This window comes from Pongo abelii, chromosome 1, assembly GCF_028885655.2.
Source record: "Pongo abelii isolate AG06213 chromosome 1, NHGRI_mPonAbe1-v2.0_pri, whole genome shotgun sequence".
In the NCBI taxonomy this organism is placed as follows: Eukaryota; Metazoa; Chordata; class Mammalia; order Primates; family Hominidae; genus Pongo; species Pongo abelii.
In genome coordinates, this window is record NC_071985.2 from 232125277 (window position 1) to 232150152 (window position 24876).

A 24876-nucleotide genomic window follows, 5' to 3' on the forward strand; every position below is an offset into this window, starting at 1 on the left:
TTGACTTAAAGCTTTTTTTTTTTTTTTTTTTTTAACACTTTTAGAGTGAGGGTCTTGCTCTGTCACCCAGGCTGGGCTGCAGTGGCACAATCACAGCTCATGGCAGCCTCGACCTCCTGGGCTCAAGTGATCCTCCCACCGCAGCCTCCTGAATAGGTGGAACTACAGGTACGCACCACCACGCCTGGCTACATTTTTTTGCTTTTTTTTTTTTTTTGAGACGGAGTCTTGCTCTGTCACCCAGGCTGGAGTGCAGTGATGTGATCTCGGCTCACTGCAACCTCTGCCTCCCGGGTTCCCGCCATTCTCCTGCCTCAGCCTCCTGAGCAGCTGGGACTACAGGCACCTGCCACCATGCCCGGCTAATTTTTTGTATTTTTAGTAGAGACGGGGTTTCCTCGTGTTAGCCAGGATGGTCTTGATCTCCTGACCTCGTGATCCACCCACCTGGGCCTCCCAAAGTGCTGGGATTACAGGCGTGAGCCACTGCGCCTGGCCACTTTTTTTTTTTCTAGAAATGGGGGTCTCACTATGTTGCCCAGGCTGGTCTCAAACTCCTGGCCTCAAGAGAGCCTCCCACCTCAGGCTCCCATGTTGCTGGGATTACAGGCATGAGCCACTGTGTCCTGCTGATTTATAAGCATTTGACATCAGCTGTTTTGTGTATTAATCATGGTACAAGTACAATGTGATTAATAGGCGTTAAAACCAATCACATATTTAAGGTATAATAGAAAACAGCCACCGGCCGGGCACAGTGGCTCACGCCTCCAGTTCCAACACTGGGAAGGCCAAGGCAGGTGGATCACCTGATCCCAAAAGTTTGAGACCAGCCTGGGCAACATGGCAAAACCCTGTCTCTACAGAAAATACAAAAATCAGCTGGGTGTGTTGGTGCGTGCCTGTAGTCCCAGCTCCTTGGGAGGCTGAAGCAGGAGGATCAGTTGAGCCCAGGAGTTCGAGGCTGCAGTGAGCTGTGATCGCACCACTGCACTCCAGCCTGGGTGACAGAGTCAAACCCCGTCTCGAAAAAGTAAAAGAAAGTTAGACATTAAATTTAATTCTCACCAGAAAAAATAAGTAAAGAGTTTGTGATTTTAACATTGTTTCTTTTTTTTGAGATAGTCTTCCTCTGTCGCCCAGGCTAGAATGCAGTGGCATGATCTCGACTCACTGCAACCCCCGCCTCCTGGGCTCAAGCAATTCTCCTGCCTCAGCCTCCCAAGTAGCTGGGACTACAGGTGCCTGCCACCATACCCGGCTAGTTTTTGTATTTTTAGTAGAGATGGGGTTTCACCATGCTGGCCAGGCTGGTCTCAAATTCCTGACCTCAAGTGATCTGCCCACCTCAGCCTCCCAAAGTGCTGGGATTATAAGCGCGAGCCACTGCGCCCAGCCTGTTTCTTAAGTGAAATTATTTAGTTCCAACATCTGGACACAGAAGATTTGGTACCAAGAGTTTCACACTAGCAAGCTCCTAACATTCCCAAAAGGATAAGCAAAGTGTAATGATAATTTTGAAATTATTTAAGAATTGTTTTTGGACTGGGCGCGGTGGCTCACGCCTGTAATCCCAGCAGTTTGGGAGGCCGAGACAGGTGGATCACGAGGTCAGGAGATCGAGACCATCCTGGCTAACACAGTGAAACCCCATCTCTAATAAAAATACAAAAAAATTAGCTGGGCGTAGTGGCGGGCGCCTGTAGTCCCAGCTACTCAGGAGGCTGAGGCAGGAGAATGGCGTGAACCCGGGAGGCGGAGCTTGCAGTGAGCCAAGATCGCGCCACTGCACTCCAGCCTGGGAGACTGAGTGAGACTCCATCTCCAAAAAAAAAAAAAAAAATGTGTTTGGTGCCAGATGTAGTGGCTCCAGCTTGTAATCCCAGCACTTTGGGAGGTTGAGGTGGGTGAATCCTGGCTGAGACCAGGAGTTCAAGACTAGCCTGGGCAACAAAGACAGACCCACCGTGTCAACCAATAATTTGAAAATTACCTGGGCATGGCAGCATGTGCGTGTAGTCTTAGCTACTTGTGAAGCTGAGGCGGGAAGATTGCTTGAGCCCGGAAGTTTGAGGCTGCAGTGAACTGTGATTGCATCACTGCACTCCAGCCTGGGCAACAGAGTGAGACCCTGTCACAAAAGAAAAAAGAAATTGCCCAACAGTATTCCAGAGTATCCCTTTACACTCCCACCAGCAACACGTGACGATGCCAGCCCTTCCATAGCCTTGCCAGTGCTCACTGTTGGCAGCGTTTTGATCTCAGGCTTTTTTTTTTTTTGAGATGGAGTCTCGCTCTGTCACCCAGGCTGGAGGGCAGTGGCGCGATCTCGGCTCACTGCAAGCTCCGCCTCCTGGGTTCACGCCATTCTCCTGCCTCAGCCTCCTGAGTAGCTGGGACCACAGGTGCCCGCCACCACGCCCGGCTAATTTTGTCTGTTTTTTAGTAGAGACGGGGTTTCACCGTGTCAGCCGGGATGGTCTCAATCACCTGACCTTGTGATCCGCCCACCTCGGCCTCCCAAAGTGCTGGGATTACAGGCGTGAGCCATCGCGCCCGGCCGATCTCAGGCATTCTAATCAGTATATAGTAGTATCTCATTATGGCTTGATTCATATTTCCCTAAAGATACTGATGTTACACAGAGTTTCACATGCATATTGGCCATTTGTGTATCTCTTTTCTTATGGAATTCCAAATCTTTTGACATTTTTTTCTTGAGACGGAGTCTCGCTCTTGTCCCCAGGCTGGAGTGCAGTGGCACGATCTCGGCTCACTGCAACCTCTGCCTCCCGAGTTCAAGCAATTCTCCTGCCTCAGCCTCCAGAGTAGCTGGGATTATAGGCACTTGCCACCACACCCAGCTAATTTTGTATTTCATTATTTTAATTTTGTATTTGCTGGTGGGAGTGTAAAGTGATACTCGGGGATACTGTTGGGCAGTTTCTTTTTTCTTTTGTGACAGGGTCTCACTCTGTTGCCCAGGCTGGAGTGCAGTGGTGCAATCACAGCTCACTGTAGCCTCACCATGTTGGCCGGGCTGGTCTGGAACTCCTGACCTCAGGTGATCCACCTGCCTCGGCCTCCCGAAGTGCTGGGATTATAGGCGTGAGCCACCGCGCCCAGCCTCTTTTGACCTTTTAAACTGGAGTTTGGCCTTTATGTGGTTGATAGGAGCTCTTCATGTGTTCCAGATGTTAAGACCTGTGTCAGATATGTGTGCTGCAAATATTTTTTCCTAATCTGTCATTTGTTTTCTTAATGTCTTCTTTAAGAGAAATGGTTAATTCACCGTTTTTTAAATCTATGATTTTATTGATCTATATTTTGTGATCATCTTTTGCAGCTAATTTCTATCTCCCAGCATGGAGGACGACGGCAGCCTGCTCCCCAAGGATGAGCTTTTGGCCGATGCCCCCCTTTTGGAAGATGGTAATGAAGCTTCTTTAACAGTAACACAAGTTTCAGCAACAAGACAGACAAATGACAAGCTTCATAGTCGCCCTTTAATTCCCTTTATTTCTGGGAGAGGGGATCTTTTACACTCATATTTTTCTCTCACAGAGGGAGCTTATATTATTGTCTTTATTTGAAAGAAAGATAAATTGTGGCTGAGATGTTGATGGCGGCAGACCATAGTTTTCTAGTTTCCAACATCAGTATTGAGAAATCTGATGCCATTTTTATCCCAATCCTTTGAATGTGACCTATTTTTGTTTTCTTTTCCTGGAAGCTGTTTTTAAAAAATCTCTGATGATCTGAAATGTTTCTGAGACGTGCCTTGATTTGGTTCTAGTTCTGGGCACAGGCAGGCCATCGCAATCTGGGAACGCATTTCCTTCCTACCCCCACCCCACTCCCCACCCCGTTTTGGGTTCTGTTGTGTGCTGAGTCAGCTCCTGGCGCTGTGTGGCCTTCTCCCCCCCACCGCCCCCCGCCACCGTCTCCCTCTCCCGCCCCTCCTTGTGCCTCTGGCTTTCTGCCTTTTCCGTCATTTTTACTGAGATTTAACGAAGGGAAGAAAAACTGTGTTCCCTTTGCTGTGTTTTGCCGGAAGTCCACTGTAATCTTCTGAGATGGTGACCTTCAGCCTCTTTTGTCTGAGAACCCCTTTACATTCTTAAAAATTATTGAAGACCCAGAGAACATTTGTTTTTGTTGCCTGTATCTTTCCATACTTACTGTATCAAAAATTAAAGCTGGAAACATTTTAATACTTAGCCACTTAAAATAGCAATAACGAACCTATTAGCGGTAACTTTAAGAGTCGGGTTTAACGGAAGACAGCTGGAGTCTCAGAGCTGTCTGTTGTGACGTCACCTGTCATGCGGCCTCTGGAAAATGCCACTGTCCTCTCATGGGAAGAAAGTGAGGAGACAAATGGCGTGCGAATGTGATCATGAAGACAGTTTTCACCTCGCAGGCCCTGGAAGACACTAAGGGACTCTCAGGGTTCCTTGGATTTTGCTTTGAGAATCATCAAGTTAGAGCTTGCCAAGATTTATCCTAAAACTGGCCAGGTGTGGTGGCCCACGCCTGTCATCCCAGCACTTGGGGAGGCCGAGATGGGTGGCTCACTTGAGGTCAGGAGTTCAAGACCAGCCTGGTCATCATGGGGAAACCCTCTCTCTACTAAAAATATAAAAATTAGCCAGGCATGGTAGGACACACCTGTAGCCTCAGCTACTCAGGAGGCTGAGGTAGGAGGATCCCTTGAACCTGGGAGGCGAAGGTGGCAGAGAGCCGAGATCGCGCCACCGTACTCCAGCCTGGGCAACAGAGACTCCATGTCAGGTTCATGACTACACCGAACGTCATGCTGAGGTCCAAAGGGAGGGGGTGGATGAGCAGAAGGAACACTCGGGGGGCTGTAGGCAGGTGAAAAAGGATTTTATTCAGCAGCAGCTCTCCCCAGCAGCTTTCTGTCACACTGTCTGCCCTGTCCTGGCTGGTTAGTCCGGCGGCTCCCACACACACAGCTGCGTGGCTGGCTCTCCCTTGACTTCAAGGTCAGCAGCTTAACTCTTTCTCTGGGCACGAGCCAGGCGGTGCTGTGCCCTGGCTCCCCGCTGTCCGTCTGCAAAGACGGACGTCCCTGACTCTCTCTCTCGGGGCGCCAGCGCCCCAATCCCACTGAGTCACCCAGGCTGTTTACCCCTGCCTGTGCCTGAGTGGGTGCAGTGCAGCCAGGTTCCTTACACCCTGTCCCAAAAAAAGAAAAAGATTTATCCTAAAACTTCAGACGCAAATGTTTGATCTGCTTTTTTTTTTTTTTTTTTTTTTTTTTTTTTAAACTCTTGCCTTGATTTCTAGAAAGAGATGAATTAGAGGATCCGGAGTTTGACATCAAATGTCTTCTGCAGGAAGCTGAGGATGACGTGGACCCAGGACACAGCAGGTAACTAGGAGGATCAGGGGTGGGGGTGGGGGTGGGGGTGGGGTGTAGGGGGTGGGTAAAGGGAGTGGGGCGGCTGCTTCCTCCCTCCCACAGGCTGTAGCTCCCACAGCTCCCGCCCTGAAGCAGAACTGTCAGGCACCTACCCTGGCAGGCCACACCGAGGAATGAGTTCTGAGCCTGCAGCTGGGGTGGTGGCAGCTGACATCTTTTTCATCCTAAGCTCAGTGAAAGAACTAGATACTGATGCTGATAAATTGAAGAAGAAAACAGCTGAGGACAGAATGCAGGCATTTCACCTGCGACAGAACCTGAGCGCCCTGGATAAGATGCATGAGGAGCAAGAGCTTTTCATTGAGAAGATGAGGTGAGCTGGGGCTGAGGCCGCTGCACCTGCACCTCTTGCTGCCCCCCAGGCCGTGACACGGGTGCAACACGGGTGGTCCTGTGCCTGTCGTCACCCTGAGGGCCTGCAAGGGAGGGTCCCACAGGGTCTCCATGGAGGAGAAGTTCTGCAAGCCCCACCCAGGAGCTGGTGCCCAGCGCTCCCAGCCCCCTTCCCACAGAAAAGGCGGAAACAAGTGGCCCCGCTGCCCCCAGTGCCACCTGGAGTTGCCAACTGTCAAGCTTTCGCTGTAGCTTCTTTCTCTGTGTTTGTATTTTATATCTATGGGGTTTTGTGCTAAATTATTTTAAAGCAAATCACAGACATGATACTTCAGTCCTAAATATTTCAGTGTCTCCTAAAAAAATAAAAACATTCAGCTGAGAGTGGTGGCACACACCTGTGGTCCCAGCGACTTAGGAGGCTGAGGCCAGAGGATCACTTGAGCCCAGGAGGTCAAGGCTGCAGCAAGCCTGGGTGACAGAGCAAGACCCTGTCTCTAAAAATAAAAAACTGAAAGACAAATGTTCTGCATAACTTCTTGCCCATAACTTGGGCACCTAACTTGGGTACTTCACCCGGGGAAACTATGATTTCCCTCCTCAGCTCCTGCAGCGCCCGTGTGTCTTCCAAGTGACCTTCATGGCTGGGCGCGGTGGCTCACGCCTGTAATCCCAGCACTTTGGGAAGCCGAGGCGGGTGGATCATCTGAGGTCAGGAGTTTGAGACCAGCCTGGCCAATATGGTGAAACCCCGTCTCTACTAAAAATACAAAAATTAGCTGTGCGTGGTGGCAGGCGCCTGTAGTCCCAGCTACTTGGGATACTGAGACAGCAGAATCGCTTGAACCCGGGAGGCGGAGGTTGCAGTGAGCCGAGATCGCGCCGCTGCACTCCAGCCTGGGTGACAAGCGAGGCTCTGTCTCAGGAAAAAAAAAGTGACCTCCAGGGTTCGTGCTCTGGCCTTTGCTCCGTTGTTTGTTCCTGAGGCCGGAGTCGTCCCCAGGAGCTACCGTGTGAACTGGATTTTGTCCCGGCCCGCACTCTGGAAGATGGTGGAGGAGCTCCAGCTCCTCCCCTCCCGTGGGCCCCAGACCTCCCACCATGTGCACTTCACACGCAGGAGCGCGCTTGTTTACGCAGACCCAGGTTCCCTCCCGCTCCTGCACTGTCCTCGGCCCTGGGGAGCATGTCACCTTCGGGCGGGGGCCACACAACTGCCCCTGGGCAGAGTTTTCTGAAAATGGACGACAAGACCCTGCTTGTGTGGCTTGAAGGTGTTAGAGACACCCCTGGCCTGGGCGAGGGGGGCTCTGGGGGTCTGGCTCTGCCTCACCTGGCCCCATTGCCACGCCCACTGTCACTTCGGGGGCTGGAGTTTCAGGGAACCATCATCTGACCCTTGCTTCCCTGTTCCAGAGGGGAGCTGCGCGCCTGTCGGCAGAGGCGGGACCTGATCAACAAGCAGCAGGAGGCTGTGGCAGCCGAGATCGCCACAGAGGAAGAGGCGGGCAACATGTAGGTGGCCCTCGCCAGGGGGCAGGGAACCGGGCATGAGGTCAGGGCCGGAGGTTCATTGGTTCACTCAAAGTGAGGCGTGAAGCGCCTGCTGTGTTCAGGCCGATGAGGAGCCCCAGTGTGAGGCCACAACACAAACACACAGAAGCACGTGAGATCGGCAAAGCTGGGGTCTGGAGGGTGCTGGGGCTGGATCTCTGGGAGGCAGGGCCGAGTGGGTCAGCAGTCAGGGGAAGGCCCCTCTGGCCACTCTTGCCTGGAGCAGCAGGGTGAGGCAGCTGAGGGTGGGGTGAGAGGTGAGAGGCCTACATGGGTCCCACACTCCCAGGCGGGAGGGCCTGGGGGACGCTGGAAACACCAATACTCACCGACAGGCATTGCTCCCGGAGCCTGGCTCCACAGCTGCAGCTCTGGCCTCATCTCACCCTCCGGGGGCACCGGGTGCCTGCAGGGCCTGCCGAGGTCAGCCCAGCCCTGGAAGGCCCCAGCGGGGTGCCCGTCCTGGAGGTGCTAGTGCAGCCATGGGGAGCAGAGGTCCAGCAGCCAGGGACAAGGGAACCAGCAGGTCCTCCCGGCCCTGGAGGGTGAGGGGCTTCGGGCCACTGCGGCGTTTTTTGTTTGTTTGTTTGTTTGTTTTTTGAGAGGGAGTCTCGCTCTGTTGCTCAGGCTGGAGTGCAGTGGCGCAGTCTCGGCTCACTGCAACCTCTGCCCCTCCAGCTTTAAGCAATTCTCTGCCTCAGCCTCTGGGAGTAGCTGGGATTACAGGCACGTACCACCACACCTGGCTAATTTTTTTTTGTATTTTTAGTAGAGATGGGGTTTCACCATCTTGGCCAGGCTGGTCTTGAACTTCTGACCTCGTGATCCACCCGCCTCGGCCTCCCAAAGTGCTGGGATTACAGGCATAAGCCACTGCGCCCGGCCCTCTGCAGGATTTTGACCTGCCTCATTCCTGGACTGTGGCACCCAGGATGTAGGAGTGACCGCCGTACCCGGCCAGCTGCTCAAAGCCCACCCCCCCATGTCCACATGGCTGGGACCTCTGGCCAGCATCACGCTGTGCCGCTCTCGTGGGCAACCGCCCACCGCCCAGGAAGTGGTCTCTAGGAACGTGGCTGGGCTGGTGCTGGATGTGCGCTGGGGTGGATGATGCCCAGGAGGGGAGCAGGAGGGAGGGAGGGGACCCAGGGCACCCTGACGCGAGGGCCTGGGGCTTGTCACACGTGCTGAGTCCTTCCCGGGTCAGAGGCCTGGATGGCTGCTGCCCCCAGGGGCTTCGTGCAGGGGCAACTGAGGGTCCAGGGCAGGCTCCCCAAGCCCTCACTCCCCCTGGGGCTGTGCCAGCGGAAAGTGAGCATGTGGAGAGCCTCCCGCCAGCCCCACACTCCACCGGCTAGGTGGCCCAGCGCCAAGATTTCCCTCCTGAGGGAGAGGAGGCCAGGGAGCGCCAGGTGAACCTGGATGGCCCCTGGGTGACTGAGGCCTGACACACATCCAGCCTGTCCCTTCGCCACTGCAGGGCCGCCGTGGGCCGTCTCCAGGCCGTGTCCAGACGCCTGTTTGCGGAGCTGGAGAACGAGAGAGACCTGCAGTCGAGGACTGAGGCCGTGCTGAAGGAGAGCGAGTGAGTTGGTGTGGAGCCGGGACTGGCAGCAGGCGGGTGTGCAGCCAGGACTGGCATCAGGCGGGTGTGCAGCTGGGACTGGCATCAGGCGGGTGTGGAGCCGGGATTGGCATCAGGCGGGTGTGGAGCCGGGACTGGCATCAGGCGGGTGTGGAGCTGGGACTGGCAGCAGGCGGGTCCCAGAACGGTGCGGGTCCTTGCTCTCTGGGGGCAGAGAGCAAGATCTGGGGGGTTTTGCACCTGACTGGCAAACTGCTGGGAAGTGGAAAGGGGACTCGGCGAATGCAGTGGTTGGAAGGATTAATCTTCACGTCGCCTTTTTCAGTTTCTCTGGGTTTGTTTATGTTCCTAGGAACTCCAAAATCAGGTTCTTTTTCCTCTTTCCTCGTTTCTCATGCTTTGTGCTTCCACAGAACAGCGAGCTGGGTTTTCAAAACCCAGGAGAGAGACAGCTGCCTCGTCCTAAATGCTTTCCTGTGGAGCTGGGTTGGATGCGTCGAGTTGCCTTTGGCGAGTTTGGCAAGAAGGGGTTTGGGAAGGTGCACAAATTGCTCAGAGTGACTGAGGGGACCCTGAGCTGACCTCAAGTAGGACTCCCGAACCACACAGCCCCCAGCCCGGGAGCTGCAGCCGGGTCCAAGACGTCCACAGCACTGACCCTGCACATGCCCGGGATGACCTAAGCTTTCCAGCCTGGGCAGGGCAGGGGGCACAGAGAGGGCTGAGTGTGGGCCTCAGGCCACCCCACCCCCAAGAGTGCCCATGCCACCAGCCCTCGTGCGACCTAACATCTCAGCCTCACCCCACTGAAGACACCACTGGGCTTTGACCCAGTCTCTGACCTGCGCTCACTGTGATGTAGTCACGACCCAAGCTGGTGTCCAGTGCTCTGCACCGTGGCCCCACCTGTGTGGGCAGCGGGAAGGGTGCAGGGGAGGACAGGACGCTGAACCCAGCTGCGGCTGAGCGCGGAGGAGAGCACTGTCCCCTGTGGCCCTCCTTTGACAACTGTCTCTGTCGTGCCCCTCTCGCTGCTCAGCAACACCTGCACCAGCGCGGGGGGCTCAGCGCGGGGGGCTTCACAGGGCAATGAACCCCCGACGGCCTCACTTTACCAGGTTGCTGTGATTGTCCACTTCTTTAAAAAAAAAAAAAAAAAGTTTTTGGGCTGGGCCCAGTGGCTCATGCCTATAATCCCAACACTTTGGGAGGCCAAGGCGGGTGGATCACCTGAGGTCAGGAGTTCAAGACCAGCCTGGGCAACATGGCAAAACCCTGTCTCTATTAAAAATACAAAAATTAACTGGGCTTGGTGGTGCGTGCCTGTAATCCCAGCTACTTGGGAGGCTGAGGCAGGAGAATCGCTGGAGCCCAGAGGTAGAGGTTGCAGTGAGCCAAGATTGCGCCGCCACACTCCAGCCTGGGTGACAGAGAGAGCAAGACTCTGTCTTTAAAAAAAAAAAAAAAAAGCCCGGGCGCGGTGGCTCATGCCTATCATCCCAGCACTTTGGGAGGCCGAGGTGGGCAGATCACGAGGTCAGGAGATCGAGACCATCCTGGCTAACACGGTGAAACCCCGTCTCTACTAAAAATACAAAAAATTAGCTGAGCATGGTGGCGGGCGCCTGTAGTCCCAGCTACTCGGGAGGCTGAGGCAGGAGAATGGTGTGGACCTGGGAGGCAGAGCCTGCAGTGAGTCAAGATCGCTCCACTGCACTCCAGCCTGGGCGACAGAGTGAGACTCCATCTCAAAAAATAAATAAATAAAGTTTTATTTTGACACAATTCCAAACTTACAGAAGAGCTGCAAAATGGCACCAAGACCCCCTGTGCCCCTCGGCCCCGCGTCCCAGAGCCGTCCCTGGAGCCCACGTGGGTGTTGTGTCGAGGGTGGCCCCTCACCTCCCCCAGTCAGAAGGAGCCTCGGTTCTTCTGTGACAGGTGGACCTTGCGGTTCTGAGGATCGCAGGCCAGGGGCTGTTCCGCACAGCGCCCGTGCTCAATGCCTCTGGGGGTGATAGCCAGTCCCCCGGGTGTCCTCTCGTGGGACACATGATGGCTGCCAGCCCTGCTGTGGGGCCGCTGGCTTCTTCAGTGCAGCGACACCGTTCCCTTGGAAACTGATGCGTAGCTTGTGGGCAGAAGCTTTGAGGCTGGGAAATCCCGCTCCATGTCCCCTTTCACACGAGCGCTGGCATCCCTCCGTATTTCTTGCCAGAATTCATTCCTGCTGTGACGGCTTCAAGGGATCAGTTTCCAGTTGCACCATCCCTTCCCACCATCCCTTCCCAGCATCCCTTCCCACCATCCCTTCCCAGCATCCCTTCCCACCATCCCTTCCCACCATCCCTTCCCACCATCCCTTCCCACCATCCCTTCCCACCATCCCTTCCCAGCATCCCTTCCCACCATCCCTTCCCACCATCCCTTCCCAGCATCCCTTCCCAGCATCCCTTCCCACCATCCCTTCCCACCATCCCTTCCCAGCATCCCTTCCCAGCATCCCTTCCCACCATCCCTTCCCACCATCCCTTCCCACCATCCCTTCCCAGCATCCCTTCCCAGCATCCCTTCCCACCATCCCTTCCCACCATCCCTTCCCAGCATCCCTTCCCAGCATCCCTTCCCAGCATCCCTTCCCACCATCCCTTCCCACCATCCCTTCCCAGCATCCCTTCCCAGCATCCCTTCCCAGCATCCCTTCCCAGCATCCCTTCCCACCATCCCTTCCCAGCATCCCTTCCCAGCATCCCTTCCCACCACCCCTTCCCACCACCCCTTCCCACCACCCCTTCCCACCACCCCTTCCCAGCACCCCTTCCCAGCACCCCTTCCCACCATCCCTTCCCACCATCCCTTCCCACCATCCCTTCCTATTAGTTGGCTTTCCACCGTTAGGGGAGCGCTCTCCCCTCCATGTTTGCTCACCGTGTAGGCTGGGGTGCTGTGTCCCTGCGGATATGATCCGGCCCATCAGGATTTGTCTGGGTGCTCCAGCCGCCTCGAGTTTGGCGGTGGCATCCTTCCACATCCTGCGTTCATGTCTGTCGCTCTGTGGGCATTTTTGGGCACAGTGAGAGGCTCAGGTTCCCCTTCTTCTTCCCTGCCCTTGCCTGGACCCAGCCCCTTAACCGTCAGTAGACAGGTGGGAAACGCGCGCAGCTCTGCCTGCCTGTACTGAAAAACACCCGTTCACATCTGGGATTGTAATCACAACCAAAGCCGCAGGTCTATCTCACCCCCCTTCTCTGATGGTGCGAACCCTGCCTCCCACCATCCTCATTTCAGGCAGGTAGTTGCCCCATCCCTACCCGCAGGTGGCCCCGAGCCCCCGGAGCCCACCTGCCGCCCTCCTCCTGTGGGCCCAGCTGCTGCCGGACTGCCCGTGGACTCTCCTTTAAGCCAGCTTTGTCTGGGTCTAATTTGCATGCAATACAAAGCATCCGGAACGTTCCCTGCACGTCTTCAGTGGGCACCCCCACTCCATCAGGCAACCTCTGGTCTGCTCTCTACCCAGTGTTAAATTTTCTAGGACTTCGCTCCAGTGGATGTTTGCAGGGCGCTCCCCGGTGCCCGGATCCCGGGCGCAGCCTGAGGCATGCGGCTCATGCATATGCGCGCCCCCGTGTCTGTCCACGGCTGTGTGTCCTGCGTGTCCCTGCGTGTGACCACGGCTGGGTGTCCTGCGCACCCCCGTGTCTGTCCGCGGCTGGGTGTCCTGCGCGCCCCCGTGTCTGTCCACGGCTGGGTGTCCTGCGCGTCCCCACGTGTGTCCACGGCTGGGTGTCCTGCGCGCCCCCGTGTCTGTCCACGGCTGGGTGTCCTGCGCGTCCCCACGTGTGTCCACGGCTGGGTGTCCTGCGCGCCCCCGTGTCTGTCCACGGCTGGGTGTCCTGCGCGTCCCCGCGTGTGTCCACGGCTGGGTGTCCTGCGCGCCCCCGCGTGTGTCCACGGCTGGGTGTCCTGCGTGCCCCCGTGTCTGTCCACGGCTGGGTGTCCTGCGTGTCCCCGCGTGTGTCCACGGCTGGGTGTCCTGCGTGCCCCCGTGTCTGTCCACGGCTGGGTGTCCTGCGTGTCCCCGCGTGTGTCCACGGCTGGGTGTCCTGCGTGCCCCCGTGTCTGTCCACGGCTGGGTGTCCTGCGTGTCCCCGCGTGTGTCCACGGCTGGGTGTCCTGCGTGCCCCCGTGTCTGTCCACGGCTGGGTGTCCTGCGTGTCCCCGCGTGTGTCCACGGCTGGGTGTCCTGCGTGCCCCCGTGTCTGTCCACGGCTGGGTGTCCTGCGTGTCCCCGCGTGTGTCCACGGCTGGGTGTCCTGCATGCCTCCGTGTCTGTCCACGGCTGGGTGTCTTGCGTGGCCCTGTCTGTCCATAGCTGACTGTCCTGCTTGGGGGGTGCCCACTGTCCGTTCACTTCCCTGCTGAGAATGGCTGTGCCAGCCCCCGAGGGTCCCCGGGTTCCAGGCGTTTTTCCTCTGGGTCCCATTGGAGGCAGCCCCCCCCGCTTGCAGTCAAGGTCTCCGTGGCCAATGTGGTGACTCCTTTTGTCGTCTCTAGGCACAGGGGGCACAGGGGGCACAAGGGGCCCAGGGGCACAAGGGGCACCAGATGGCTCGGTGCAGCTTCAACTTCCAGTCAATGGAATTGTTGTAGGGTCTCTCTTCAAGGCCTCCTCCCTCTGGAATGGGGGATTCCAGCAGTAGAGCCCAACGGAGAGGGCACAGAAATGAAATAGCACGGGTGTGCACGAGGGGCAGCTTGGAGAGCGTGGTCCCCGCTTCCAGCGTCAACCCTAGGAGTCCTCTGTTGTGGCTCTGGGACAGGTGGCGGGCGCGAGGCTGGCCGCTGCTTCGGGACCCAAACCGCGTTCTGGGAACAGCACCTGAACCTTCCCCAGCACGTGTCACTGCTGCCACACCATGTGCGTCATCCGCAGCCACAGAACAGGCCACCCCAGCCCTTAGCTGCCTAAGGCAGCAGGCGTGATGGTCTCGGTTTCTGAGGGTCTCGGTTTCTGAGGGTCGTGGTCTGGGCAGGGGGTTGGGCTCGGGGTGTTCAGGCCAGCCCGAGACCCCGTGGAGGGGCCTCAGGCATGAACAGCCGGGGGTCCTTGGAATCATCTTGGAGACGGGATGCCGCATGTGTCTCACATGCAGCTCTACCAGGACCAGCATCTCTGCAGGGGGCCGTGGGCTGGCAGAAGCGTCTGTGGACTCACGGGCATTTCCCGGCCAGCAGGTCCCAGGAACCCCCAAAGAAGGCCCTAGAGACGACCCTGCCTGCTCACACCACCTCCCGGTCCTTAGCACCGTGTGGGCCTGCGCGGGACCCATCCCTGTGCCTGGGGGGCTGCTGCGAGGTGCCTGAATCTGTGCTGGTGGCTTAGATACAGTCTCTCATTCACCCATCTTCCCCACGTGGTAAGAGGGCGCCCACTGCGTGCCAGACCCCATCCGAAGCCTTTGGGCCTCTCCCGTGAATGAAGCAGCAGAGCCCTGCCCGGTGGAGGCTGCTTCCGTGGTGGGAGGCAGGCCATGAGCAATCACACGCGTGTTCTGCGCAGCCACGTCACGTGACACCTTCCCACGCCCAGCTCAGCACGACACGCGTGTTCTGCGCAGCCACATCACGTGACGCCTTCCCACGCCCAGCTCAGCACGACACACGTGTTCTGCGCAGCCACGTCACGTGACGCCTTCCCGCGCCCAGCTCAGCACGACACGCGTGTTCTGCGCAGCCTCGTCACGTGACGCCTTCCCGCGCCCAGCTCAGCACGACATGCGTGTGCTGCGCAGCCTCGTCACGTGACGCCTTCCCGCGCCCAGCTCAGCACGACATGCGTGTTCTGTGCAGCCTCGTCACGTGACGCCTTCCCACGCCCAGCTCAGCACGAAGAGGAGCTTTGTGTGCACCCCGCTTGGCCACGTGGGACCCACGGCAGGGCGCTGGTGCTGTGGCCTGACCTGCTCTGAGGCTTCCCTGACTGCACACATGTCCCATTGCTGCAGTGACAAATCCGCAAACCTAACAGCTCAGCAGGACGTGGATTTATGAGCTTGCAGTTCTAGAGGTCATTGGCCCAACACGGGTCCCACTGGGCTAAAGTCAAGGTGTGGGCAGGGCTGGTTCCCCACGGAAGCCTCCGAGGAGAATCCATGTCCTCGCCTTTTCCAGCTCCAAAGCTGCCTGCGTTCCTCCTCCATCTTCAAAACCAGCCAGGTCCCATCTCTCCACCCTCCAACCTTCATCATCACCTCTGCGACTGACCACACTGGCTCTTCAGATAAACTGGACTTGAGTGGGGTCCCCATCTACTTCAGCCCTAGGGACCCCAAAATCAATTAACCACTGCCCCAAACCCCTTCCACCCGTCCATGCTGAGACACACTGCCCTGCTGCCCACCGAGGAACCAGCCCGGCTCTCTCCCAGGCCTAGCAGCACCCCAGGGCTCCACCACCCCTCCCAGGTCCAGCATCGCCCCAAGGCAACAGGGATCCCCAAGGCAACAGGCAACAGAGCATCCCTGCCCGGGCCCCCGCGCAGTCCAGACTGCCCCTCAGTGCTTTCAAAGGGCACAGGACTCTCCTCGCTGGAGCCGCAACGAAGAACATGTCTTCTATATGTGGTCACACTCGCTGTCACACTCGCCAACAGCTGGATGCAGCGGCTCACGCCTGTAATCCCAACACTTTGGGAGACCAAGGTGGGCAGATCATTTGAGCCCAGGAGTTTGAGATCAGCCTGGGAACATGGTGAAACCCCATCTCTACAAAAAATACCAAACTTAGCTGGGTGTGGCGGCGTGCACCTGTAATCCCAGCTACTCAAGAGGCTGAGGTGGGAGGATTGATTAAGAAAGCCCAGGAGGTCAAGGCTGCAGTGAGCTGAGACTGCGCCATTGCACTCCAGCCTGGGCGACAGAGCGAGACGCCATCTCAACAACAGCAACAACAAACTTTCCAACATGTTATCTCTCCAAACATTTGGATTCCTTCTTCTGCATGACTTTCTGGCATCTAGCTTTCTGCGGCGCAGGTCTCTCTTGGGTCCAGGTTTCCTCAATCAGCTGAGCTTGTGATGGGAGCCGCCTGTGGTGGGTGGGTGAGCTGGCGGCACGTCCACATCAGATGCCCAGGCCAGCCTCGGACAGGCTCTTCCCTCTGTGGTCTGGCAGGGTTGGAATTCATTCCCACACACCTTCCCCCAAGTCCTGCTGTGTAGATTGGCTACATTCTTCCCCTCTAGGATCCTTCTCCTCTCAGTTCAGACTTTGTTCCTGCCCCTGGGAGCATCTGGGCCAGAGAGGATGGCAAGGGGGTCATGAGGAGCTCTGGCAGCCCCTCAGGGAGGTGTTACGGGGCCCCCAGGCAGCAGAGCCTGCCTTCGAGGGAGGGGAAGGCTGCTTCCTTGTGGACGGATATGCAGAGGGGCTTGGCGGTTTGGGGCACTCGCTCAGATGTGTGCAGATACCCTCAAATGTCCTTGCTCCCATTCTCAAAATCCCAATCTTTCCCAATCAGCCTCTGCTCTGCTCTGAAGGCCAGCGCCCCTGAAATTGGTGTGCTGGAACTCAACGCTATTGTTCATCAGTCTTTGTGAAATGCCTGACACTGGGTCATATAAAGAAAAGAGGTGGCCGGGCGCGGTGGCTCACGCCTGTAATCCCAGCACTTTGGGAGGCCGAGGCGGGTGGATCACGAGGTCAGGAGATTGAGACCATCCTGGCTAACACGGTGAAAACTCGTCTCTACTAAAAAAATACAAAAAATTAGCCGGGCATGGTGGCGGGCGCCTGTAGTCCCAGCTACTCGGGAGGCTGAGGCAGGAGAATGGTGTGAACTCGGGAGGCGGAGCTTGCAGTGAGCTGAGACCGCACCACTGTACTCCAGCCTGGGCGACAGAGCGAGACTTTGTCTCAAAAAAAAAGAAAAGAGGTTTGGGCCGGACGCAGTGACTTACACCTGTAATCCCAGCAGTTTGGGAGGCCAAGGTGGGCGGATCACCTGAGGTCAGGAGTTTGAGACCAGCCCGGCCAACATGGTGAAACCCCGTCTCTAATAAAAATACAAAAACTAGCTGGGCGTGGTGGTGCTTGCCTGTAATCCCAGCTATTCAAGAGGCTGAGGCAGGAGAATCTCTTGAACCTGGGAGGTGGAGGTTGCAGTGAGCTGAGATCATGCCACTGCACTCCAGCCTGGTGGACAGAGCGAGATGCATTTTAAAAGAAATAAAAATAAGAAGAAAAGAGGTTTGATTGGTCAGGGTTCTGCAGGCTGTACAGGGAACGTGATGGCATCTGCTTCTCAGGAAGCCTCAGGAAGCCTCCAATCACGGTGGAAGGGGAAGGAGCTGTGTCTCCCATGGCAGGAGGGGAGGCAAGAGGGTGGAGGTGCCACACATTTTCAAAGAACCAGATCTTCCGTGAACTCACTTGTCACCAAGGAGACGGCCCATCCCTTCATGAGGGAGCCGCCCCACAACCCCAACACCTCCCACCAGGCCACCTCCAATACTGGGGGCTCCTGTTCAACACGAGACCTGCGGGGGACACACGTCCAAACCAAATCCGCCCTGGAGGTGACGGCAGGAAGAGGTGGGGTCTCTGGGAGATTTGGCCATCTCTGCCCCCGTGGAGGCAATTGGTGCCTCGTAAAACGGCTTGAGGGAGCCCTTCTGTCCCTCTGCCACATGAGGACACAGACAGGCACCGCCTTTGAGGAACAGGCTTTCATGGGCCATCGAAGCTGTGGGCACCTGGACCATGGCCTCCAGAACTGTGAGGAACGAAATTCTGTTGTTTGCAAAGACCCGGTCGTGGGTGTTTTCCTACAGCAGCAGGAACGGGCGACGACAGCATCTGGGATAGCGTCTTGCCTCTTTCCTAAGAGACCCTGCAAGCTGTTAGCTCCCACGGCCACTGGAGCACTGATCACCAGGCAGGGGAAGTGACAGCCAGCAGAACAATGACTGAGCGTTTTGCAGAACTGATGGGAGCATGAATCCTCTGATTAAAGAATTTCATGAGTCACGCGAGGGAGGAATAGAAATAACCCGCACATGGAAGCTCCGCGGAGTCCCCCAGACTCGGGGAGCAGTGAACGCGCTGCGTGGCAGGACGCCAGCCAGAGATCCGAAGTGACCCGTGCTCCCTGAAAAGAAGCCAACTGTTTAAAATTACCCCAACAAAGAACATGGCATGCCCAGTTTCTAAAATGCAGTGATACAACATCAGTGCCGAAACCAAGTGGGCGTACGAGAGAGGGAAAGTAGAACCCGATCTCAGGAGGCAAATCAGAAAACCCCAAATCAAACATTCAACATTGAAATCCAGCCACGTGTGAGACACGCAGACACACCTCCCTCGCCAAGTTGGAGTTTATATCCTAGGAGCCCCGAAAAAGGCTCAACATTAGAAATCCTTGACATTAACACGTTAGAAGAGAAAGCCATTGAGTATCTCAATTCAACATATGTTCATGATTTTTTCAAAAAGATGTAAAGCAGACTTTATTCACGAAGGGCCAAGGCGGTGGGACCCCTGCCCCGGGCGTTGCAGTGGGGAGAGAGACTGGACTCCGCTCCACAGGAAAAGCTTTTAACGAAAGAGGAAGTGGAAATTAACATGATCACGGGTGTCCAGGACAGAGCTGTGGCACATGTCGCGTGGAATGTCAGCAATGCAGCGAGGATGCCGGCTAAATGCCTGCGTCTGACCTTGTCCAGGGTTCTGATCCTCGCATGGCCAGCCCCGGCCTGAGGTGCATCTCTGGGTGGAACCGTTCGCAGTCTCCAGGAGCGGCTCCTTGCATCCCTCCACCAGGTGTCTCTGTCCAGGCCACCTCTCCAGCGGCTCCCACCTGGCCGCTGTTAGAAGGACACTGTCCACATCCTCAGAAGGAACTTTCCCAGCCTGAGCCCCCACGGCACACGCACTCTTCCAACTAAAGATTCACCGGAAATTTCCCTGAGTTGTGCCAAGAACCAAGGGGCACTGTGTTGTCTGGGGCCACCACAGATGCCACACTCACAGTCAAGGACAAATTCGCCCAAGACCAGGGGTCAGGCAGGTCCCCTGTCATCCAGGACATGTGGCCCCGGGCAGGGCTGGCTGACTCCACGCTCCATAGCCCCCACCCCAGACACATTTGAAGACTGAGGGGTGGTCTTGGGTGCTGGTCAATTCACACCAGGGATCCTCCAGCCCAGCCAACGAGTCACAGCTGTCCCTTCCTTAAGGCCTTCCTCAGGCTGGGCAGGGCCCGCCCCAGGCCCACCACAGCCAACGGACATGGCCTCAGGCCGGCGGGTGGCACACAGGAGTGCAGGCCAGGCTCTAGCCGGGCTGGATTGAACCCATAGTGACTTTCCTGAGGTTGGAGGCAGGCATGGCGGGCCTCAGTGTCTGGGCGACTCAGAGCGGAGATGGCCCCTAGAGGAGGGAGCTAACCCATCTGGGGTGTTCAACATCTGCCTGGAGGATTTGTCAGAACTCAGTGCCGAAACCCCCACCCCAGGATGACTGTGGGGCCTGTCTCCAGCTGCTTTGCCTCTTGTTTGAAGGAACGCCATGTGGCACATCCAGATCCAGGAGGGGCGACTTGAGGCCTTCCGGACAGCTGACCTTGAGGAGGTGGAGGCCACGGGGCGGCGGCTCCAGGTGCGCGCAGCTGAGCGGCTCTGCAGAGAGCAGGAGGCCCTGGGGAAAGTGGAGCGGAACCGGCTGCTGAGGATCAGGTAAGCAGCACCCAGGCCCACCTGCATCCCTTCCTAGCAGCTTCTGCCAGCCCCTCCGCCCTCTCCCCAACGGGTCTCCAGATTCAGCCTCACCCTCCACATCTGTACGGCTCCACCTCCACCCCTCCCTGCCTCCTCCCAGCTTGCTCCTCCACCGGGCCCTTGAGTCCTTCCCAAGTGTCAGGCACTCCCCTGCACCTTCCCAGAGCCCCAGCCCTCCCGAGATGCCGCAGCCACCATACAGCCACTAAAGCTGGCTACTAAAGCCACGCTCCAGGGAGACTGCCCCTCCCCTTTCCCTCCGGCAGCCCCATCCTCTTCCCAGCCAGGCCATTCTCTGGGCTCTGTCCCCACCTCTGGCTGCTCCTTTGCACCCCTCCCACAGCCCCCACCTGCCGCAGCCGTGGAGCACTCAGGCCCATTCCCCACACGTCCTCTGTCATGAGTCTCCTGCTCAGCCAGGGCCCAGCCACCTACTAGGCCAGTCCCCAAGTGCTCCACAGGCCATCAGGCCAGCTGTCCCAACCTGCCGTGAGCCTCTCTCCTCAGGACCCCCTTCTGGCCTCCATCCCCTCCCCCATCTCATTCCCTCCCTTCAGCTGCCCAGGCCACAAACCCCTGTGGAATCCAGGTCCTGGCTGCAGACACAAGGTCCCCAGCCCCTGCCTCCTCCCTCCCCACAGCACTGCTGTGCCTGCGCCATCCTCTTCCCAGACTCCTGCCCAGCTGGGATCAAACCTTGCCTTTGGTGGCTCCCTGGCACTGGAGCCCCAGTGGCGTGGAGAGTTTGACATCTGTGTGGCCCTCGGCATCAGCTCTCCAGGGACCCTCGCTCCTCCCCAAGGGAGGCTGTGCAGGACAGAGCTGAGCGAAAGGGCCCACGGCGTCTCTGGGACACGATCTCCAGCCGTACAGGGCTTGGGGGCAGATGGGACGTGTGATGCCGAGTTTCCCTCTGACGGCCGCACATCCCCACAGGAAGTCCCTGCATACCCAGAAGGAGCTCGGGCTCAGGCACCAGAAGCTGCTGGAGGACGCCCGGAAGAACCACAAAGTTGCCGTGCGGTTCCTGAAGGCCTCCCTGGGAAGGTAGGGCCTCCCTTCGACGTCCTTAGGGAGAAACCCACGAATACAGGTCACTTGCTTTTGTCTTGAAATTCCCTGATTTTATTATTTATTTATTTAAGATGGAGCCTTGCTCTGTCGCCCAGGCTGGAGTGCAGTGGTGCGATCTCGGCTCATTGCTCTGCCTCCCGGGTTCAAGTGATTCTCCTGCCTCAGCCTCCTGAGTAGCTGGGACTACAGGTGCCTACCACCACGCCTGGCTAATTTTTGTATTTTTAGTAGAGACGGGGTTTCACCATGTTGGCCAGGCTGGTCTCGAACTCCTGACCTCAGGTGATCTGCCCGCCTCAGCCTCCCAAAGTGCTGGGATTACAGGCGTAAGCCACCATGCCCGGCCTCCTGATTTTATTATCGAATCACCACCTTATCATCAAAAACCAATAAATGTGTATTTTTAGTGCTGAGGTGCTGTTTCTTTCCAGAAGAGGCCCGTGAGACACGCTGGACATGTTCCTGCCATGTCCTCGTGGCCTGGCCCTCCAGGGCGTGTTCCCACCGTGTCGTCATGGCCCGGCCTCTGCACCAGCACCTTTTGCCCATCCCACCTCTTGTGTTCTCACCATTAATCACATTGCTGGTGGAAATGATAGCACCGGGGCTCCTGTAATTACACCCCACACGGCATCGCTGTGTCACTTCGTCGGTTAAAAATGTGGCCGTTTGTCGTGGCGTATGCCTGTGATCCCAGCGCTTTGGGAGGCTGAGGCAGGAGGATAGCTTGAGCCTGGGAGGTCAAGGCTGCAGAGAGCTGTGATCGCACCACTGCACACCAGCCTGGGCGACAGAGCCTCAAAAATGTTTAAATGTCCTTCCTCAGAATCCGAGAGCAAGAGAAGAAGGAGGAGATGGAGTGCCACGAGCATATGAGGCGACGCATGGACGCGGTGGTGGCACTGAAGGGCAGCATCTCCGCGAACCGGGTAGGCCCCCGCAGCCCCACCCAGCCTCTCCCTCGGCACCCTGCCGGGGTCCGTCCCTGGGCCCCTGCTCCTTGGGAGCCAGGCCCGTGTCCTCTGGTCAAGGGCTGACCCGCGCACTTGGTGACCCCTGGAGGCTTCCCAAGCCTGTGCCACAGATTTGCCCATGGGTTCTGTGTGGGTCAGGGCCAGGCACTGGAGTCAGGCAGGAGCAGGCAGCCCAGCCCTGCTCCCATGGGGCCTGGTCTTGTTGGGGAAGCAGTGTCTTCCCCAGGAGACACATGGAGGGCCCAGGCGCCTCGAGGCCATGCCCTGGGGCCAAGGCTGGGGATTCAGGCTGGGAAAATGGAGGGAAGAGTGGGAACAGCATCTGCAAAAGCTCAGAGGTGAGGGGCAGAGGCGGGCAGGTGACGTGCAGGGACACCCAGCCCAACGCTTGGGACATGCGGACAATTTGTCAGTGGTCTCCCACAGGATCTGCAGGCGTCAACATTGGTTTAAGGACACCTGTTCAAAGGCCCAGTGTGTGAGCGTGTGTGTGTGCAGGTTTGCATATGTGTGTGCATGTGTGTGCATGTGTGACCATGTGTGTTTGCATGTGTGTACAGGTGTGCATGTGTGAGCGTGTGTGCACGTGTGCGTGTGTGTGCAGGTGTGCATGTGTGAGTGTGTCTGTGCACGTGTGTGCAGGTTTGCATGTATGAACGTGTGTGTGCACGTGTGCAGGTGTGAGCATGTGCGTGTGCCCGTGGGTGCTGCTGCTGTCACCTCAGTGCTCTGTGTTTCCAAGGACACCCTGCGGAAGTTCCAAGCATGGGACCGTGCCAAGGCAGAGCTGGCAGAGCAGAGGGTCCAGGCTGAGAAGAAGGCGATTCTGGCCCAGGGCGGGGATGCATTCAGGCACCTTGTCCACCAGCGCCGGCGCCAGGAGCTGGAGGCCCAGAAGAGGTGAGAGTGGTAGCAGAGGTGACACCGGGAGGCACCTGCCCAGTCAGTGGGTGCAGGGAGAGCCAAGGGGGTTCGGCTTCACATTGAGCAAAGCTGCTCTCTCTCCCAGGGCCCCCACTCAGGCGGCTGTGGGGCATGGGAACAGGGGCTCCAGGCTGCTACCTTTGCCCTGCCTGGGCCTGACTCAGCCTGTCCAGCCCTGCCCCTACTCCAGTCCACGCCCAACCCTCGGCCGCTTCTCCCCTCCCAGACTCTGAAACCCTGGCCCCTGTCGAGAGCCTCCGGCTCCTGTCCTGACTTCTCACGAGGAGGGACTGGCGGGCTCTTTCCTGGCCCACCCAGAAGTCTCCAGGGAGCACCAGGCCCCTCAGCCTGGCGACATTTTCAGGCCCCTCCAGGGAACCTGGTGCTGCTGGGCCTGCCCTTGCTCACTCCCTGTCCGGGGCTGTCCACCTGGCTTCCTGCTGCCACGGCCTTGGGGCCCTCCTGGCCCCTCGGACCACCCTCCCGCCAGCTTGGGTCCGTGGTGAACACATTGTTTCTGGCTTCACTCTCTGTTCTCCCCCAAACGGGGGCCCATGCTGCCCTCTTGGACCGCCCACCCACGGGCACCACGGGGCTTCCTGAGATCCAGACCCTCGGGGCCAGGTTCCCACAAGGCCCCTCCCTCCCACTCAGTCTCACCTTTCCCAGCCCTGCCCATAACGCTCCCCAGTGACCTCCACGCAAACCACCCTGTCCTGAGTTTTGCCCGAAGCTGCCGTCATCCCAGGAGCCTGGCCCTTTCTCCCCATCCCAGTCCCCCTGTCCACGGCCCTGGCCAATCACTGCTTAGGATCTGCCTGGGCGGGGGCTCCTGGCCCTCTCACTGGGCAAGGCATCTTCCTCTGGGTGCCACAGAGCCCTGAGTGCATCCTCCCCACCCCCCTGAGTCACGATCAGAGTTCTCCACCACCCATCAGCCTGCCCACCTGGGCGGGGGGGTCCTGGCAGCGGTCCAGGCACCGCCTGGCGCAGGCTGGCATGTAGGAGGCACCCGGGAAGTGCAGCTGCAGTGAGTGGATGAACATCTTCAGCCCTGGTGCTACCCTTAGTGGCAGCCCCACGCCAGCCTAGAAACAAGGGCTGAGAAGAAGCCCTCCGGGCAGCCAAGGCTGCTGGGGGACTGGGCTGCTAAGTGGGTAGGGCTGGGCTGGGCAGGGCTGGGCAGGACTGGGGTTTAAGCCGGGAACCTCTGGCTTGGCCTCTGCCCATCTGCTCCCCACTGAAGCTTGCATTTAGCCCCAGGACCAGGAAGTTCCCACCCCAAGAGCCCTGCTGGGCAGGATGGAGCCCCCAGGAGGGCGCTAGGGAGGGGCTGCTGGGCGCCATCTCACCTGGAGCAAGGTGGAGGCAGGGGGCCTCTCGCACTCATCTGAGAATTGACTCCACGCAGGGCCTTTGAGGAGGAACAGAAGCTCAGAAAGCAGGAGATTGTCAGTCGGATTCTGAAAGAGGAGGCTGAGGAGGAAAAGAGGAAGAAACAGCGTCCCCCCACCAGTGCCAGGCACCGGCCGACCCTGAGGGACAAGACCTGGAACTACATTTCTGACTTTTGCAAGGAGGAGACCACAGTCCCAACCAACACGTACACACTGGTGAGCAAAACGCCTTCCTGTACACAGAAGCCGCACACCTGTGGAGGGCAGGTGGGGCCTCAGGGCTCAGGTGTGGTGAGACATCCTCTGAAGACCTCAGCACCACGACCACCTGCAGGGGGTTGCTGAGCCCGCTGAGTGGCCGCCACTCAGCTCAAGGACAAGGGGACAAGACCCACCACGGACCCACCACATGAGAGAGGCATGGCTGCAGCATCCCCAGCAAGGGTCCAGTGTCCTCCTGGTCTCGGTGTCCCCACCAGACCCTGCATCACCCCCAGCAGTGTTGTTGCCCACGAGGCTGGGACCACCTTGCCTGGCCCTGTAGAGAGCTGGGTCAGCCGCCTGCCAGGGAGATGTGCACAGCCGTTCAGACCACATGCCTGGGATCACCCTGCTACAAAGCACTCCTGATAGCACCTAGAGGACAGCTTTCCTATCACTCATTCATTCACTCACTCATTCTTTATTCATTCACTCACTCATTCTTTATTCATTCATTCATTCACTCACTCATTCTTTATTCATTCATTCATTCACTCACTCATTCTTTATTCATTCATTCATTCACTCACTCATTCTTTATTCATTCATTC

At 57.7% G+C, this 24876-nt stretch overlaps 1 protein-coding gene across 9 annotated transcripts in view; it reads left to right on the plus strand.

Moving 5' to 3' along the window:
- The window catches only part of CFAP74 (cilia and flagella associated protein 74), an 81919-nt gene that overhangs the window by 9805 nt on the left and 47238 nt on the right, over positions 1–24876 (plus strand). For all 9 annotated transcript variants that reach the window (XR_008526174.1, XM_054557474.1, XM_054557478.1 and 6 more), the window contains exons 2-11: positions 3347–3432; positions 5314–5398; positions 5619–5762; positions 7199–7297; positions 8817–8921; positions 19480–19653; positions 20632–20742; positions 21596–21698; positions 22486–22643; positions 24079–24280. Coding sequence is in view for 8 of the 9 variants with exons in the window: in XM_054557474.1 (XP_054413449.1) it covers positions 3366–3432; positions 5314–5398; positions 5619–5762; positions 7199–7297; positions 8817–8921; positions 19480–19653; positions 20632–20742; positions 21596–21698; positions 22486–22643; positions 24079–24280 (1248 nt within the window). In the remaining variant the exon portion in view is untranslated. The remainder of the gene's footprint in view (positions 1–3346; positions 3433–5313; positions 5399–5618; positions 5763–7198; positions 7298–8816; positions 8922–19479; positions 19654–20631; positions 20743–21595; positions 21699–22485; positions 22644–24078; positions 24281–24876) is intronic.